We start from the raw sequence: 17,557 nt of genomic DNA on the forward strand, positions 1-17,557 counted from the left end.
GACCTAGATACGTATGCAATTTGTTCAAGACCTAAACAATGTAAACAACAAAACCACAAAGAAATGGATTTAGATCGGTTTAATTTCAGTTGTTTAAAACAGAAAACAATGTTCAATGTGAAGCACAAGCTAAATCCGGACCATTATTGAAAACATGATGTGAGCGATGAAAAATCAATCAGTATTAGGGGCATTAATAACAGACAATGACAAGTGAAAGAGAATCAATTACCATTAGGATCAAAACTGTTATCCATTAAGTCACTGGCTTCACAGGTGCTCAATTTACAGTAGCTCGGGAGGCAGGAATGTCAGGGAGTCCTAAAACTGTCAGACACATTTTAGTCTCATTTCTCAGACCCCAAAGGCACCAACTACATCACTCCACTTCCCTCCCAACAATCTCGGTGCATATTTGAAGTGACATCTTACAACTAAAATTACATTTTAAAACAACAACAAAATCCCCTTTAGAACGCACAAATGCCAGTTCAGTTCAACTATTTCCCACTCTCCCTTCAAACCCTGCCTACCCCAAATATTTTTCTCAATAAAAGCTTTTAAATCGATGGTATTTAAAGAAGACAAAATTAAAAACAAAAACAAGTATTGATTTGACAACAGGAAAGCAGAGCTACAGCAGTTCTCCTTTCGTTCCCCAAGATTGTTCTTGAACGTTCTGCACATCCTTTAACTCCACACGTGGCGCCTGCAGTGCTCCAATGCCTACGACACACAAAGTAGGATGCTTTTAAAGCAAGCATTTGACCAGAAATGCATTTCACTATGCTTTGACAAGCACTGTATGGATTATTCTATACGAACACTCACATTACAGCGTGACGCGGTCTCCACATTCTTACACCAGTATGCTGGTCCCCAGCTGCACTGCTCCATTCCCAGCAGCCTTTTTACTGCCTGGGGACACGCTCCCAGCTTCTGTACACCACAACACAAAGTCAGACAGAGCTCTAAAATGTACGATACTAGGTTTAAGAGAGCATGAGAGTCCTCACCATGCAGACAAAGTCAGGATCCAGTGTTTGGAGGAGCAGCTGTACCAGAAGAGGTTCATACTGCTCAATGAGCTGATCACACTGCAGAGAAGAGAGAGCACACATGTCAGTCACACACTCCTGTCTGATGATTATATAGTTCAGTTTGGTCATTTTCTATTGACCAGATCAGCACTCCTAGAATACTACGGTGCTATTGCTAGCTCACAAATTAAAACCTGGCATGAGAAACCTTTACACCAATATTCTCCATTCTACTCATGTGGCAACCAGATGTGTAGTATGCAAAGGGGAGTTTTTCTATATAGGCACCTCTTCTTTGACAGTGTCAGGCAGGAAGTCGCAGACCTTCCTCACGGCCTCTTCAATCTGGGCCTGAGTGGCGTTCTGCTCGAGGATGCCGTCCACGTAACGCACGGCCATCTTACACACGTCACAGAAACCACCCACCTCATAGCTGGTCTGGTCCAGTACAGCTGCAAAAGCAAAGACAAAACCATTCATTCAATCCTTATCTAGAATCAAAAGAATACTGTGATTAAAAAAGCAGGCATGTATTGCTGACACGTACGGATAAAAGTGCGGCTGGCCTCCTTGCAGAGGCTGAGAAAAGTGCAGATGGTTTGGGGGTCAGCCTCCTGCACGAGCAGTTCAATGATGGCCTGTCCGTAGGCCTCAATCAGGTCCTTGCACTGTGTGGTGAGGGTGGAGGGCAAGATGTCGCACACCTTCTCCACAGCCAGCACGATTTCTTGCTGGAAATTAAAAGGATGAGCTCAAGTCTTCAGTGCATTTGTTCTGGTAGTCTGGGAAATTAGAGAATGACGTCATAGGTGGCATCGTACCTCAGATGTATGATCCTGAACCATACTCTCAAGCTCCTTCATCATAAACTCGCAGATGGCACACTGAGGAGAATCACGCACGCGCGTCATATCCTGTCGACACAAACAAGCAAAACCACATACGTTCACATACCTGCTCCATTGATTTGAATTCAAATGTCAGATGCAGATTCCTTGTAAAGGAACGTACCTTAGCTGGCTTGCCTACGGCAGGCTTCTCAAGTTTGGTTGCAGGGAACGTTTTAGCAGGGATGGATTTGGCAGGCATCAGCAGCTCCATGCGTGCGGACTTGAGCTCCGCGGAGCAGAAACCAGAACGAGAACAGATGTCCTTGGGTTGCTGCAATGCAATTTCAAGACGACAAACACAAGGTCAGCATTTCACACTCAACTTCTTTTCGGGGTCAAGCAAGCTACATTCATCAGGCATGCAGTTTTGTGAAACATCTTCCACGATGTCATGCAGTATCCAATGAGTCACTATTTATCAATAATAAATCTCAAGCTCAAGAGTCTCACCACCCTGACGCATGCAATACACGGTCCATGTGCATGATCTAGCAACCTTTAACAAAACCAAAAGTCAAACATCTGGCTCCGGCACATTTCTGTTGTTTTTAAATAAAGTTACAACGTTCTTCTAGATTCCAAACCCTACACTTGGGACGTGTGCGCTATGAAAGTTAAGATAATGAATGATTAGTCTTGCAATACGCCAACAAACCAAATGAACATCATCTAAGGGGCTGTGTCCACACAGGCGTCCGTTTACCCTGTCGCTTGCAAAGACGAGGCAGTAAAAGGCATAACATTGCCCGCGTCACTTATTCATGTATGTTTTTGAATCGTTGTTTCCAAAACTTCAGGACATAACAGCACTTTGTCTTACAAATGTACTGCAAGTGGTTTAAGAACGCTGAAGGATATACAGCGCACCACTTGGAGCGTGTCGGTCACGCTCGACAGAAGAGTGAGTGAAACACACACGCACACATTTTAACCAAATAATACAGTGTTCACATCATCTAACTGAACTGGGATGTTAATTGATCCAGGGTCCGCACCAAAAGTGTGAATGTGAAACCGCCCCACTGGGCTGTGTCCCTGACATGCTTTTTCAATTGTTTTCAACGTTAATGCAGAGCTTTTAAAAATAACCATCAGCACCCCGAGTTGAAAATTATACAACTCCGAGATGAAAATATCAGTGCTGAGACGCTACTTTTGCAGTCACTACATATCATGGCAACCACAGAGTCTCGTGGGACATCGCTGCGCCTTCAAAAGCACCTGCAGCGGGTGTTTTCAGCCAGCTAAAATCATCTCGGTGGAGACAGCCTCTTAGAGTAGAATACGGTCTATTGCAACAGCATTCAGATTAGTAGACAGAACAGATGATCGGTCAAACGACAGACTGATTAAGATAAAACCAAACAAGCAGTTCAAAGACCCACCTGTTCCTGTAGACCAGAGGAAAGAAAACCAGAAGAGCGAAAGGAAACGAGGGTGGGAATAAAAACAGAAAACAAGAGATTAGAGAAGTGGATTTAGCTGGCAGATAGGCAGAGTGGCTCAACAGAAGCACAAACAACAGAAGTTTTGTTCATCAGACCGCAAAAACTGCAAACACCTTAAAACAATCAAAACGGCATTAAGCCACAAATCACTTACCATAGACATGAGCTGCTGAATGACCAGTGGGCCGTACTGGCTGATGTACTGCTTACACTGTTGAAACCGAAATTAAGTCACATGTCAAAGGGAATCGCATCACAAAATACAGTGGACGAGCTCAAGGTATCCAAGCGCGAGTGGTTTGTGAAGGTTTACCAAATCAGACATGCCGGGTCCCAGGAGATCACACTGCGTCTCAACCTGTGCAAGTAGAGTGTTTACAAATGAGGAGTTGGTTCTGGCCTGGGTCTGAATGTCAGTGATGAATGTAACGCAGTCCTGGCAGACGTCACCAGTCTTCTGCAGAATGAAGACAATAAAAATAAAAATGTTGATCGCATCAGCTGGACTACAATTGAGCCATTTAAAAATAAACATGCTCTTCTCGCTAGGACTCCTCACCGGTGTTGGTGGCTCCGTGGCTTTCTCTTGGGGATTGAGAAGTTGAGGGATATTGAGCAGGAAAGGATTGAAACGCTGGGTCAGGTCCACTTCAGGAATCTCATTGGACATGAGCTGAGCTTTAGCCAGAGCTTCCTGCTGGGAGACGCACAGACCCAGAGCACCACACACCACACTGGGGTTGTCCTGTGAGAGAGTCCAACAAAGCAGTGTTTGTAAAGCATGACGTGCATGTAGGATCTTTAGCCAAATCCACAGACCGAAGTCATAATCCTGTATAAAAACACTCCAAGATAAGCTTTGATTAAGGGTTGCTTGGTAAGACACTTGCTCGGTCTACTAGACATCTTAGCTTCACTATGAGGTTCACTATCCATAGTGAGCAACTTGTCGGAGAGATGAAGTGTTCCCACTTTCACTACTGCTTTCCATCAGAAACTAGCTTCAACAAAAACGTTAAAGCATGTTATGCAATCCATTAAAGCGGAAGAGAAAGATGTTGCTCACCAGCTCTCCCTGGATGATGCCCATGATAACGGGCAAGTAATTGTCCACATTCTCCTTGCACAGATCAGACAAGCTCTCATCAGGGATCAGCTGACAGGCCTTCTCCAGGTAGCCAAGGATTTCACCCTAGATTTAACACAACAGTTTAAAGTCTGCAAAAATATATATACCAAACCGTTGGCGTCACCATGTGAACGTACCTCTGTGCCGTTATCTTTCATCAGTTGCTCCACCACAGTCAACACCTCTTTGCACAGGTCACATGGCACAGATTTCTACAAGGAAGTATTGTACACTTAGCGCTCATGAATTATTCACTGGAAGGCTAAAGCCCATTTGAGAATCAGGTCCACTCACCATCTGAGGCTTGTTCCACACATTCTGTTGGCAGTGTTGGACCGCACCGCATACAGAAGCGGTCTTGACACTCTGGCACCAGTAGGGGGGGCCACGGGCACACTGCTCTGTACCCAGCAAGGGACTTGCCACAGCTAGAAAGATCAAAATGATCGACAATGTTCACAATATGTTCATTGTATTAATAGGTTTCAACACGTTATTCTCCAATTACCTTATGGCTTGAGTTAAAGTGAAGGTTCACTCATTTTATATTTATATATACTGTGCATATTCATTATATTATATATAATGCACAGTGAAAATAAATATATTTATGTAAACACAAACTTTTGTTCTTTAAACTAGGGCTGTTCCCCAATTTATTGCTTAGAGTCCACACAACGTTGAAATGAAACTAATCTAAAGAAACTTGATCTAGCTGCAAAACTAAATACCTCAGACTTTCACAACCTGTTTTCAAACTCTGGCTTTAACCTCTCATAGACTCAATAACAGCTCACAGTGTTCTATCTGACCTAAACCCACAAATGGAACAAACAGAAAGACATTTTAGAATATCAAGTTAAGAAAACTATGAGGATACTACAAAATGTACCCAGAACACGTGCAAACTGGAAAGTCCCAATTTTTACAGACAGTTGATACCAAAAATGACATTCAATTACATCCGTGACACATTTTGTTCTCCTATAAATATGATGAGATGGCAGAAATACTGCCATTTCAATCTAAATCACAAGCGGTGTCATCATATACAACACAAAAAACTGGGGCCCAAAGCACATGACTTTATAGTCACAGTTTCCACCAGATAATCATCACAAAAGCAAAGCCAAACACAAAAGCCAGAAAATGAATGGGAGTCAAGGACACATATGCATTATAATATGATGAATTATTCACCCCATCAATGATGAGTCAAACCTCTTATGATCCAGCAACCAGAGTCAGTCAGTCTCTTAGTAATGAAATAAAAAACGCAAGGCCACTTTAGAAATACAATTAAATCCTTCCTTATACTATTTATTTTAGATTTCTGTCAAAATTCATTTGTATTAATATTTAATTGCGTAGTTTTAATTGAAATGAACATACAGAGTTATTGATTCTTTGCAGCGGTCTAATGGAACTCACGTTTGAGCCTCATAATGTTTATGTTGTTGCCACTGAAACGGTCTATGAAATTAAAAATAAAACCCAAAAAGTGCAAGCTAAAAAAAAACAATGGCCAAAGAACTAGCAGTAAAAGTGGGTCATTTACAGTTTTGCATAACCTAAACATTGATGTTATGAGACTATATTGCCCAACACACCATAAACACCTTATTCTACATGAGATTAAATCATCTGTGCCATTGAAGTCTTTTACCTGCTTGACATCCATTAATACTAGTAAGAGGCACATGATGCTACACTTCATATAAAACTAGTCTAACAATTTATGTAAAGGTTGTGGACGCTGTTTAAGTCCATTCAATCATTGTAAGATGTTCCTTAGTCAGAAGACATTTAGCTTAAAGTCTACATGATGAAACTAAAAATAGAAAACAGCCCACAGCTCTATTAGAAGAGAAACATGAACTCTAGTGGATTCATGAAGACATTTCACGTGTTGATGAAGGAGGAAGATGTGAAAGCTTCAAAATAGCGTCGGCCTGATGACAAGAGGACCTGCGCGAAAACACGCGGAAGTGAACCTTTCCGAAGAAAACAGAAACCAATGTCCGAGGAAATAAAATGACTTCCTATGACGTCTGAAAAAAGGTCCAGGTGCATTTGTGGAGGGGCAACCGTGAAAGTGACGTTTCGTTGAAGTTCGCTGTCAGGATGTAGTCAACGCTTTTATTGTAAACAGAAGATTCATGAAAATCTATTTGATTTGATCAAACGAGACTTCATGAAATGATCAAAACAGACTTTAATGGGATCAAGTGACTCAACTGCGCCAAAACGCAAAACTGCACTTAAGCTCCTAACAAAAGACATCATTTCAATAAGACACGCGCTCGATTGAATATTTAAAACGAAATAATAGAAATGATTAACACATCTATTGTTGGTCCCCTTGTTAGATAACACCCACGCTAGCTAGTTCGCTAAGGGGTACGAAAGATCTGCAAATGGACAACATAGAAGGGAACCCGTTCATTTGAACACCCTAATGTTAATAATCATAAAACCTTCAGTAAATTATATTAGAAACAATTGATTGGTTCTTATCAACCCGACGTTACATGACATGTTTACCAAAGAGCGCGTGCGCCACTACAGCTGCTGAACACAAAACATCATATGAAAGAGAAGATTGTGTGTGTATATATTACCAGTGGAAATAAACAGCAGCGTGAGCAGCATCGTGTGTCGGATGAAAGGCTTCTCTTAGTCGCGTTAGGTCTCGTCCGTGTCAAATGAAGGTGTTTATGCCGCAGTGTTGTCGTGCGATGAGACTTTATGCTGATCTCACTGTCAGCTGACTGCTCGCTGAACACACACGTGACTTCATCCGGCGCTGCGCATATCGATCGACGTATGACATCACAATACCGCGAGACCCGTGCTAGAGTACCCGCTCTCTCGCGTTGTTTTGATGCCATGGAAGCGCGTGTATACAATGTTTTTATTGCTTCGTTAATAATAAAGTTTCTCGCATTGGTTTCTCCTCTAGTTGTTTGGTTTATTACTAAGTGCAGACAGGGGCTAGTTGTCACACGGGCTATACCGCAGGGATTTTGAGTCAAAAGTCCAATCATATAAATGCTTGTTTTGTCTTGCGGTGCTTTATATGCATATGTCATATTTTATACTGCGTAAACATTATTTAGAAATGTAGAAATGTACATGTTACTGTACGATTCCCTCATCAAATAGAAATTAAATGTTAAGTCCATTACATTATGTCTGGTGCAAAACATCCTGCATTTGAATGCTTGTAATGCATCTAACATCTTTATAAGAGACTTCTTAAAAACAAATAAAATGGGGCAGAAAACATTCATCGTGGCCTACCAAAATCTCCAAAAGAAACAAGCTTAGATACCAATAAATAGGGCTTGAATCAAATAAAGAACTGTTGCAAGAAACTAAGAAAATACGGACTTTGTGGTTAGTATCAGCTTTTTAAAGGCTTTGCTCAACATTGATTTTACTTGATTTAATCAACCCGTGAATGTGAAAACTGATGTGTTTAACATCTCTAGTTAGTTAATTTTATCGTCTCCAAAAGAAGTAGATTGGATTGGGTCAGTTCCAAGCGCTGCATATTGAACAGCGCTTCCTCTAGCTGTTTACAGTCCCTGTTATATACAAACACTGTTATATTAGCTATACATTACATCGCCTTGTATATCCCATTCACCTTTTTTGAAGGAAGTGGGAAAAAACACTGAATACAAAGTTGACATTCTTTTTAATATTTAGATATTTGACTAATCTAAAGGGTAACTAATTATAATGACTTACAACAAAAAAGGTGACAACATTATAGGTATTTTTGACCAAAGTACGTGAGGCCCGAGTGTGTTAAATTTTATTTGATTTCTTTCATAGCGTTTAAGTATTCTGAATTTCTGTACACATCACATATATCAAGTAAATACGCTTTTCAAAGTATAAAAATGATGCAGATATTTATTAGTTTGGTTGCAGCAGTATGTTTCATAATCCATCGGATGAAGATCACAGAATGTCCTGTACAGAAAAAAAAATTGTTATATGACAGTAAACACAATATTAACAGTTAAAGGCTATAACAGCAACATCATTGGCTCATTTGATACTAAATGAGATGGCAATAAAGCTCTTGGAAAGTTTCCAAATATGTTTGAATTTGTTTTGGTGACCAGAGCATCCAGTACACAGAGACCATAACACAATAGAATACAGTACACGGATGATTTAAATAAGGGCCTATGGGTATATGATGACACATGTGTTAATTCCTTCTCTCCCCGTATCTCTTACCAAGCACATATACTTTAAATATTCTAATATTATTACACGGCTCGTTGAAATGCTTGATTCTGATTGGACAGTCACGACATTTGCATGTTCGTTATTCACAGATAACAACCCGGATGATTAAACAAATGATTAAACCGAATTGCCAGTTCGTGACATTTGAACGTCGTTTCTTACCTTAAAACCGAAAGGAAACAGCTTTTGCTCGCAGAAGGCAAACTAAATATTTCAAATCTACATTTGATGTCCAGTTTTTTTCTCAAGTGGCAAGTATCCGTGTTATAAACGGCATAATGTACAAGCAGCCGTTTGTTATCGCGAAATAATCCCCTTCAGTGCGATACGAGATCCTGCGCATGCGTCTGGTCCTGAACACACTGTCGATAACACCCGGCTGCCTGTACATTATCCTTCAGACACAACATGAGAATGTTATATGTTTGGTCATATGAAATGATGCACACATGTGTAAGTTAGTTCACGTAGACTAAATGGATATGTGCACACGACCTGACCATCCAAACATTTTGACCTTTTTCCTGTTTATCAGTTAAACGCAGATACCACATGATACAAATCATAATGAAGCCATCAAGACTCACATTTAATGCAACGAGGCTTGCTTGGCTTTCTCTGAAGATGAGCCACAGCACTGTGCTTTGGGAATCTCGATATCATTCTTCAGAACTGCCGGCCGCAAAACGTCAATGTCCCGTTCAAGGTGCCCTAACAGGCCGCTTATGATATTGGGCGAAGAGTGAAAGTCAATGGAGAAGTATCCACCCTGCGAGTGTCGACAGTCGTGTTTGGAGATCTTGTAGGGCAGCCTCCGTTCACCGAGGTTCTCCAGACCTCTGACGATCGCGCCCCGCTCGAACAGAGTCTCCACCGTGCGCCGCAGGACAGCCGCAGTCTCCGGCCTCTGCATCGCCTTCAGGATCAAACACAGCTCATAACGCGGCATCTTTCTATAACTACAGAATACGTTCACATCAATTCATATTACGAATCAAACTACTGTGAGATGACGGATCCGAGCAGCACGCGTCCTACTACAGATCGCAACACTTATTAGTGGCTATTGTGCGCCCCCTACAGTATTGGAGTGTTACACGCGGATACGGGTTATGACTTTTCGACCTTTCTTTTTCAAGGCGAACGCGTGATTTAAAACTACGCTGCCTGTTTATGTTCTTAAAATAAACAAATGAAGGATCATTTCCTATTTACTAAGTAACCAAGCTGTAAACCTGATCTCGTTCCGTGAACCTTTTCTGTTCAATGTAGAATATGCACAGAAGCTAAATCAACACGATTACACATTGATTCCATTTTTTATTGAAATTAGAAAAGCTATTTATGGCCGAGGCCAATTGAATGTGTAACTACGGTAAAATGTCTTTGGTAAACACATAATGACGCGTTTACTGTGCGCCGTTACCTTCAGCGCCTCGTGACGCTGAAATAGCCAATCGCGTTGTTCTTGTACACCAGAGAAGTGAAGATGGCGCAGGACGGCTCGGTGCCTAGCGATCTTTACCAGCATGTTTACTCGTTTCTCGTGGAAAACAAGTTCGCTAGAGCCGCGAGAGAGTTTTTGAAGCAGGCTAAAGTGGTAAGCGCTCCGGCGGGTTATAAAGATTCTCGCGCGCAGTAATGTGCTGATCGGCACACACGCGTGGGACTGACACGCAGTTTGTGTGAAACACGTGTTCACTTCGTTTCTGAACTCACTGCGCTTAAAGACGTTTAATTAATACCGGTTGTTCGTTATTATATCATTTTAATAGACACTATGACAGCTATTTAGATCGACATTATAATATGAATGGCCATTGAGTTTTTACTGTTATGGACTTTTGCAACAGGTCGAGAGTTATCACTGTTTTTATTTGTTTTGTCACTACAAACCAGGCAAATTGAAAATAAATGTTTAAATTAAAATGCAATTACAAAAACTTTTACAGCTTAGGTCTTGATCGCATCTTCATTAATCGCTAATACTGTCAATGTCTGTCTGCAAAATGCATAAATGTAACGTTAATGATTGAAGAACGTTTTAACCCATAAAATATAATCGTTTTTATGAAGTAAAAATCTGTTATATTTGGTTTTCCAAGTGACGTGTTTAATGTTCTGATCAATGAGTCAGTGGCTTACCTCTGATGCACTTCCTTCTGATTAGAAACCTCAGGATCAGAATGAGGAACGTCTCCTGGACATCTTCCAGTTTTGGGTGAAGTACGTGCAGGCTTTTAAACCCTCTTTTATGTGGCTTGCTTTTGGTGTTTGAAATTTCATGGCTGACCTTTATTTTGTATTTTTGCTTAAGGTCCCCTGAAACTAAAAAACGCAAAGCTGTCACTAATGGCACATCAGCGGCCAACGGTCCGTCAGCCAAGAAAGCAAAGAAAGATGCCGAGAGTTCAAGCAGCGAAGACTCCAGCAGTGAAGAGGAAGAGGCGGCACCTGCAAAGAAAGTTGTGCAAGGTACACAAAACGTAACGTAACCATTAGGGGTGCTCCGATCAGGATTTTTGGGGCCGATTACTGGAAGCTGTATCACCCGATTACAGGGTCTATTTGAAGCCTTCTAATTATCATGTAGCATTATTTATTACACGATATGTACATTACGTATTACAATTAAGAGAAGACAATTTATCATGGATTGAAAACTGTGTATTTATTTGCAAGCAACATGTTCAGCATATTAACTAAGCAGCCTGTGCTTGGTTATTGGGAACAGCTAGGGCTTGACAAATACAACTTTCCTGTAGAATATAACATAAAAATAAAGACAGAACATCAAAGCATCTTTAAATTTTGCTTTAGACTTTAAACTAAAAACTTCATTCGCACTCGCGAATGAAGCGAGTAAAAATTTGTCACGCGAGTTTTGCGTCATCTGATTGGCTATTCTGGATTGGCCTTCATAGAGACCGTCGATCAAATATCCCAAAGCAATTATCGGTCGATTATGATCGGCGACCGATCATCGGAGCCCCCCTAGTAACCATTCTGATGCTCTGAAACAATCAGTCTCAAAAATTAAGCAAATGCAGCATGGAAACGGTTCTTCGTTTAGTGTAGGTTTGACGTTTAGTGTAGGTTTGACATGATTAAAGAAAGGGCTTTAGGATTCAACATTGCACGTTGCAACTACATGCAGTCAGCAACACTTTTTTTCTACATTACAGTAAAGGCTCCCGCTGCAAAGAAGCCTGCAGCCGCGAAAGCTGAGAGCAGCAGCTCGGAGGACTCCAGTGATTCAGAGGATGAAGCTCCGGCTAAAGCTCCAGCAAAGGTGAGGACGTGTACATGAGCATGCGTGACATCACTGTGTTTCCGCTTCCCCTCACCTGTTAATTTGTCATATAGAAACCCGCAGCAGTGAAACCTGCCGTCCAGCCTGCCGTGGCAGCCAGAAAAAAAGACACCAGCTCTAGCAGCGAAGAATCCGATTCAGGTGATGAACCTGCCAAGACTCCTGCAAAAGGTGAGCTGAGACATCAGGGTGCGTTCGTGTGGGTTGTCGTGCAGTTATGTAACTCAAAGCATTGATGTTTGGTACTCAGGAGCTAAACCTGTGGCTGGGACCTCTAAGCCGGGGTCCACTCCAGCAATTGTGGCTCAGAAGAAGCCAGAGAGCAGCAGCGAGGACAGCTCTAGTGATTCTGAGGATGAGGCACCAGCTAAAGTATTTGGTTTTATCGGTAGTTAATTATGTATTTTATTGAAAAAAATAGCCATTGATACAAGTGTTTTGTTTTCATGTCTGCATCACAGAAAGCAGTAAAGGCACCTGTCCCAGTGAAGACCCCTCCAGCCAAACCTGCGGCCACTGCAGAGTCCAGCAGTGAGGAGTCATCCTCCGATGAGGATGAGGCTCCGCCTACCAAGAAACCCAAGCCTGGTAATACTGCATTCTTTCCCTGGTCAAATTTATCTGCTTTGAAATAAAAGTTGGTTTCTAAAAAAGAAATCTGTGTAAAATTAAAGTGACTGTTTCAGGAAAATTCAGTGCTGTTCCGCCTCCAAAAGCACTGACAGTCGCTGCCCCAGTTAAGACTGTGACTCCCAAACCTGTGACTCCCAAACCTGCTGCAAAGGATTCATCCAGTTCAGACAGCTCTGGTACAGCCTGATTATTACCATACGTTTTTGTTTTTTATCTGTGACTGGAGATGCTAATGAGTTTCTGTTTTACAGATTCAAGCTCAGAGGAAGAGGCAAAGAAGCCAGCGGCCAAACCTGCCCCTGCTAAGGCAGCTCCAGCCAAGAAAGTCCCCACTAAAGTCGCACCCGCTCAGAAAGACGACTCTTCAAGTTCAGATTCAAGCTCGGAAGACGAAGCTGCAAAACCAGCTGCTAAATCCACGCCTGCGAAAGCCACGTCTGCTAAAGTCACCCCAGCTGCAGGTGGCTCTTCATCTTCCAGCTCTGACGACTCGGATGAAGAGGAGACTAAGAAACCAGCTGCTAAAGTTATAGCGGTTAAACCTGCGCCAGCCAAGAAAACCCCAGCTAAAGTCACGCCTGCTACGAAAGAGTCTTCATCCAGCTCAGAGGACTCTGAGGATGAAAAGTCAGCCAAAAAAACAACTCCAGCCAAGGCTGTTCCTACTAAAGCTGCCCCTGCAAAGACCGCGACTGCCAAGTCACCTGCTGTGAAACCTGCAGCTAAACCAGCTGAGAGCAGTTCTGACTCCGACAGCTCCTCAGATGAAGACGAGGAACCTCCAAAGAAAGCTAAGGCCACCCCTGCTAAGGCCACCCCTGCTAAGGCCACCCCTGCTAAGGCCACCCCTGCTAAGGCCACCCCTGCTAAGGCCACCCCTGCTAAGGCCACCCCTGCTAAGGCCACCCCTGCTAAGGCCACCCCTGCTAAGGCCACCCCTGCTAAGGCCACCCCTGCTAAGGCCACCCCTGCTAAGGCCACCCCTGCTAAGGCCACCCCTGCTAAGGCCACCCCTGCTAAGGCCACCCCTGCTAAACCAGCTGAGAGCAGTTCTGAAAGTGACAGCTCTGACTCTGAAACTCCAGCCGCTAAGACGACTAAACCTGCAGGTGCTCCTCTAAAGAGCTCTACTCCTGCAGCAAAACCACCTGCTCCGGCCAAAAAGCCAGCGGCGAAGTCCAGCAGCAGCGATTCAGAAAGTTCAGATGAAGAGGAGGTCAAGAAACCTGCAACTCCCAAAGCAGCAGCAGCCCCCGTAGTCAAGTCCGTCTCAGCTCCAGCAAGTGCAAAGAAGGCTGAAAGCAGTAGCTCTGAATCGTCTGATAGCTCAGATTCTGAAACTGAGGCTAAAAAAGTTCCTGCCAAACCTGCAGGCGTCAACGGAAAGGCTGTAACTAAAACCCCCACCTCTGCAGCGAAGACCCCGGCCAAAAAACCTGCAGAGTCTTCATCTTCGAGTGACAGTAGCTCTGATGAAGATGAGAAGGTGTCTAAAACACCGGCAGTGAAAACTCCGCCCCCTACAAAAACTACACCTGCTAAGAAAGCAAAGGCTGCTAAAGACAAAGCAGAGAGCAGCTCATCTGAGGATTCTTCATCTGAGGAAGAGGAGGCAGCTAAGACTCCTGCCACAAAAGGTATATATAAAATAACACAAGTTTTTTTAAATAGTAAAAAATAATTTCTTCAAAATATCATCTTTTGTGTTCTGAGGTACGAAGTCATACAGGTTAGAAATGATAGAATCTTTATTTTTGTGTGAATTATCACTATAAGCATTTTTACATTGAGAATTTTAAAATGAAAATTTTCATCAGGTTTTTTACAATTTCCATATAAGTAAATTAACGTTGAATGACGCCATGGAAACTAAATGAAATGTAATTGTGCATATTTAGGTAATGGTTGAATTTATGGTTGCGCACAGTTCTTTCTGTGTAAATCGAAAACTATTGAATGGGATTGAACCAACACCAAAACACACAATAGCGATGTATATGCTCATCACCTTAAACAAATTACGGTTCATAATTAAATGATTTATTCCGCTTAAAGGCTGAGGAATATAACCGTTTTTTTTCAAAGACACTGTGAATGCTGCCAAGTTGGTGTGAAATAGTTTCATGTTTATTTATGCTCTTGTAAAGAGTTAAGCTCTGTTTTAAGGCCATTTTGGTTTCAGTACAGCGGTTTTTAATTTCCTCATTGGATAAACACCATTAGGAGTCCGACTTGCTTCTCTGAAACTTCTCATACTCCAGTGCTGCTGTTTCAGTGTATGAAGAGTGCAAAGCTCTGAATTCTCTCCCTCTCCTTTTATTACAGGCAAACGGAAAAACAAAGTGGAGCAGAAGACGCCTGAGAATAAAGAAATTACAACTTCCACACCTCAGACCTTTCCTAAAGTCAAACAGAAGGTAAAGGGCTGTGCATTATGAACCCAGAGTTCCCACAGTCACGGAAAATGATTGGAATGATCCGATTTGAATGCTTTTACATGTTATGCATAATGTATTCAATTATTAATAAATGTAAAATGAAAGTTATTGATGAAGTGGGAACACTAGCTTGCATATACATAGGGCCAGAATCAACACAAAGTGCATATTCAAACGCATCCAAACCAAATGCAAGGCACTCGACAGTTTACATCGATCGACTTTTTGATTCTTATTAATTCATAAACCAAACGGCAGCAGTGAATACTCATTACACTGTTTTAAGTTAACCAGAAAAAAATCGTAACGTATTCACTGATGTCATTCAAAACCTGTTTATGTATCTTTCTTCTGTGGAACACAAAAGGTATTTTGAGGAATGTCTCCGTGGTCAGTGGGGACCAATGTTGTTTAGTTAAAAAATGTGCAAAAGGATTATTGAATACAAACCAAGTTCCCACATAATAGCAAGCTCAACAATGTCAGTGCTGTTTGGTTATGCACTTTTGTTTAAACACATTTCTGTCTGTCCGTCTGTTGTGTGCCGTCTAAAGGCAACCAGTGCTCCTTTCCGTAGAATAAGAGACGAGGAGATTGAAGTGGACCCTCGTCTAGCAAACAACTCTTTTGATGCAAAGGTAAGATGCTCCTGATATTAATATGAATCTCGTCACACTGCTGTGCTGATATATTCATTAATTTAGCTTAAAATAATGCATGAGACCCTGGTTGTCACTGTAAAATGGATTTCATTTCATTTCTTGAAGATGGGAGCCAATGGAGACTGGGGCCAGAAAGCCAATGACGTTCTTAGACACACCAAGGGCAAATCTTTCCGGCACGAGAAGACCAAGAAGAAGCGCGGAAGTTATAGAGGCGGCGCCATTTCCACCTCGGTCAACTCCATCAAATTCGACAGCGACTGAGATTCAAACGCAAAACAGACTTTTAGGACTCTACTTTGACTTGTCTCTTTCTTTGCAGTATTTGCTCTAGCAATCTATTGTGCTCGTTCTGCTGATGCTCTACTGAATCTGTTCTGCAGTCAGTATGTTTCACCACCATGAGTTGACAACATGGACTGAGATTGGTGGCCAGATTTTATGCTCAGTCTTACATGCAGTTAGACATGGCAACCACACGGTGGCGCCAGTTCATCGCGTTGTGTCATTAAAAGCCTTTGATTATTTTCCATGTAAGAAACAACTGGCTTTTAAGTTTGTTTTGACAGAATTATGTATGATTGTTCTAACGGTCATTTGTTGATTTTGTACTAGATATGTAATCTTTTTTTATGTGACAGTGATTTCAGTGTAATTTTTATGGTTGCGTTAGGTTCAAATTTTTCATCTTCTCATATGAAGCCATGTAGGTAATGACTCCGCCCACTTCAGTTTCACTGACCCATGAAATGGCATGTGACTCATTTATTCTTATTTGGTTTTTGTTTTATTCACTCAGTATTGTGTAATTTAACACTCGGAATCATCAGTCTTGAACCTTTAATTAAAAACTTGACCGATGGACCTCAACTGACCTTGATGTGGTTTTTGACTATGGTTTCACATGTGATCGTAAATGGGGTAGACAAAAAAGAGGTTGAGGTAAAGCTCTTCCTCAAAATCAAACTTTATGATTTCAATTTGAAGACACTGTTCAGGTTATTGCGTTGTCAGCTGCAAACACTGGCACTGCTTTGTATGGGCCCCTGTCTTAAGTTGTCGCCCCTTGCCATCGCCCATCTCAGAGGTGAATATATGTGTCCTATAAATATAATTGTACAATGTTCAATTAAAAGTAAAGTCAAAACACATAACGTATTTACCTTTACAACATTAAAATGTTAGATTTTTAAACTAAACGTTATGAAATTGTATTTACTGTATATTATCAGTACATTGAAAAGTATGCATCAATTTTGTTTTACACTTGTCAAGACACAATTTCATAGAAGTGCACTTTAGTGTACATATAAAAGCAATGCTACTAAAAACACAGGAATAATGGCCGACAGAGAAACACTCAATAAATACACTCAGTAAATGTAAATACCATGAACTGATAACAGTTGGTGTATTGCTCTTAAGAAAGAGTGAGATCCGGCCTGAACTGTGTCCTAGTCCTGCTCTGCTGGGAACCAATATAACGCTCTTGAATCCTATTGCATTAATGCCCAAACACACTACAAAAATATATTTTGTAATAGTTTAATGGAAAAGTTTAAGGTTTTAATGGAAGCTATTTTCTGTGATGGTTTAAATTCTCCTTCAAACAGCAGGTTTTCAGCAGGTTTATGACATCAGTATCTGTATCACGACAGCAGAACTTGTATTCATTGGGTTTCATTGTGTTAGGGTTATAACACAAAACACCATTATATTATTTGTCCGAAAACGC

The 17,557-nt window shown here is 41.6% G+C and overlaps 3 protein-coding genes across 6 annotated transcripts; 1 reads left to right on the forward strand and 2 right to left on the reverse strand.

The window, feature by feature from the left end:
• Positions 1–64: 64 nt before the first annotated feature.
• Positions 65–10,093, reverse strand: psap (prosaposin). Its single transcript, XM_079472663.1, has 15 exons — positions 9,364–10,093; positions 7,129–8,491; positions 4,802–4,935; positions 4,645–4,719; positions 4,445–4,570; positions 3,938–4,123; positions 3,692–3,835; positions 3,533–3,589; positions 2,052–2,201; positions 1,862–1,954; positions 1,588–1,771; positions 1,329–1,492; positions 1,017–1,097; positions 832–939; positions 65–726 (listed from the first exon to the last, which is right to left on the reverse strand). The coding sequence occupies exons 2-15, from the start codon at positions 7,157–7,159 to the stop codon at positions 691–693; spliced, it is 1,569 nt and encodes a 522-aa protein (XP_079328789.1). The 5' UTR covers positions 7,160–8,491; positions 9,364–10,093; the 3' UTR covers positions 65–690.
• On the reverse strand, positions 9,366–9,725 carry mrps6 (mitochondrial ribosomal protein S6; the record flags this gene model as incomplete). Its single annotated transcript, XM_079473452.1, has 1 exon — positions 9,366–9,725. One exon carries the CDS (start codon positions 9,723–9,725, stop codon positions 9,366–9,368), a length of 360 nt encoding a protein of 119 aa, XP_079329578.1.
• nolc1 (nucleolar and coiled-body phosphoprotein 1) lies at positions 9,858–16,692 on the forward strand. Of its 4 annotated transcripts, none has more exons than XM_079472658.1 (12): positions 9,858–10,376; positions 10,947–11,002; positions 11,094–11,251; positions 11,962–12,068; positions 12,143–12,260; positions 12,340–12,461; positions 12,551–12,677; positions 12,776–12,898; positions 12,974–14,359; positions 15,048–15,139; positions 15,715–15,798; positions 15,928–16,692. In XM_079472658.1, exons 1-12 carry the CDS (start codon positions 10,266–10,268, stop codon positions 16,084–16,086), a joined length of 2,643 nt encoding a protein of 880 aa, XP_079328784.1. In that variant the 5' UTR covers positions 9,858–10,265; the 3' UTR covers positions 16,087–16,692. The 4 variants fall into 4 exon arrangements, with proteins under 4 accessions (XP_079328784.1, XP_079328783.1, XP_079328786.1 ...); XM_079472657.1 differs by having other exon boundaries at positions 10,149–10,376; positions 12,764–12,898; XM_079472660.1 differs by having other exon boundaries at positions 10,149–10,376; positions 15,738–15,798.
• Positions 16,693–17,557: the final 865 nt, after the last annotated feature.

The sequence above is a fragment of the Barbatula barbatula genome (genome assembly GCF_947034865.1).
Source record: "Barbatula barbatula genome assembly, chromosome: 14".
NCBI lineage: Eukaryota > Metazoa > Chordata > Actinopteri > Cypriniformes > Nemacheilidae > Barbatula > Barbatula barbatula.

Excerpts from the sequence above, each read along its gene's own strand:
- psap (XM_079472663.1), bottom strand. The coding sequence starts at position 7,159 with ATGCTGCTCACGCTGCTGTTTATTTCCACTG. Across the intron at positions 4,720-4,801 it reads TGTGGAACAAGCCTCAGATG|AAATCTGTGCCATGTGACCT; the intron begins GTGAGTGGACCT and ends ACTTCCTTGTAG. Across the intron at positions 940-1,016 it reads ATCCTGACTTTGTCTGCATG|AAGCTGGGAGCGTGTCCCCA; the intron begins GTGAGGACTCTC and ends TGTGGTGTACAG.
- nolc1 (XM_079472657.1), top strand. The coding sequence starts at position 10,266 with ATGGCGCAGGACGGCTCGGTGCCTAGCGATCTTTACCAGCATGTTTAC. Across the intron at positions 12,678-12,763 it reads TACCAAGAAACCCAAGCCTG|TGACTGTTTCAGGAAAATTC; the intron begins GTAATACTGCAT and ends GTAAAATTAAAG. Across the intron at positions 12,899-12,973 it reads ATCCAGTTCAGACAGCTCTG|ATTCAAGCTCAGAGGAAGAG; the intron begins GTACAGCCTGAT and ends TCTGTTTTACAG.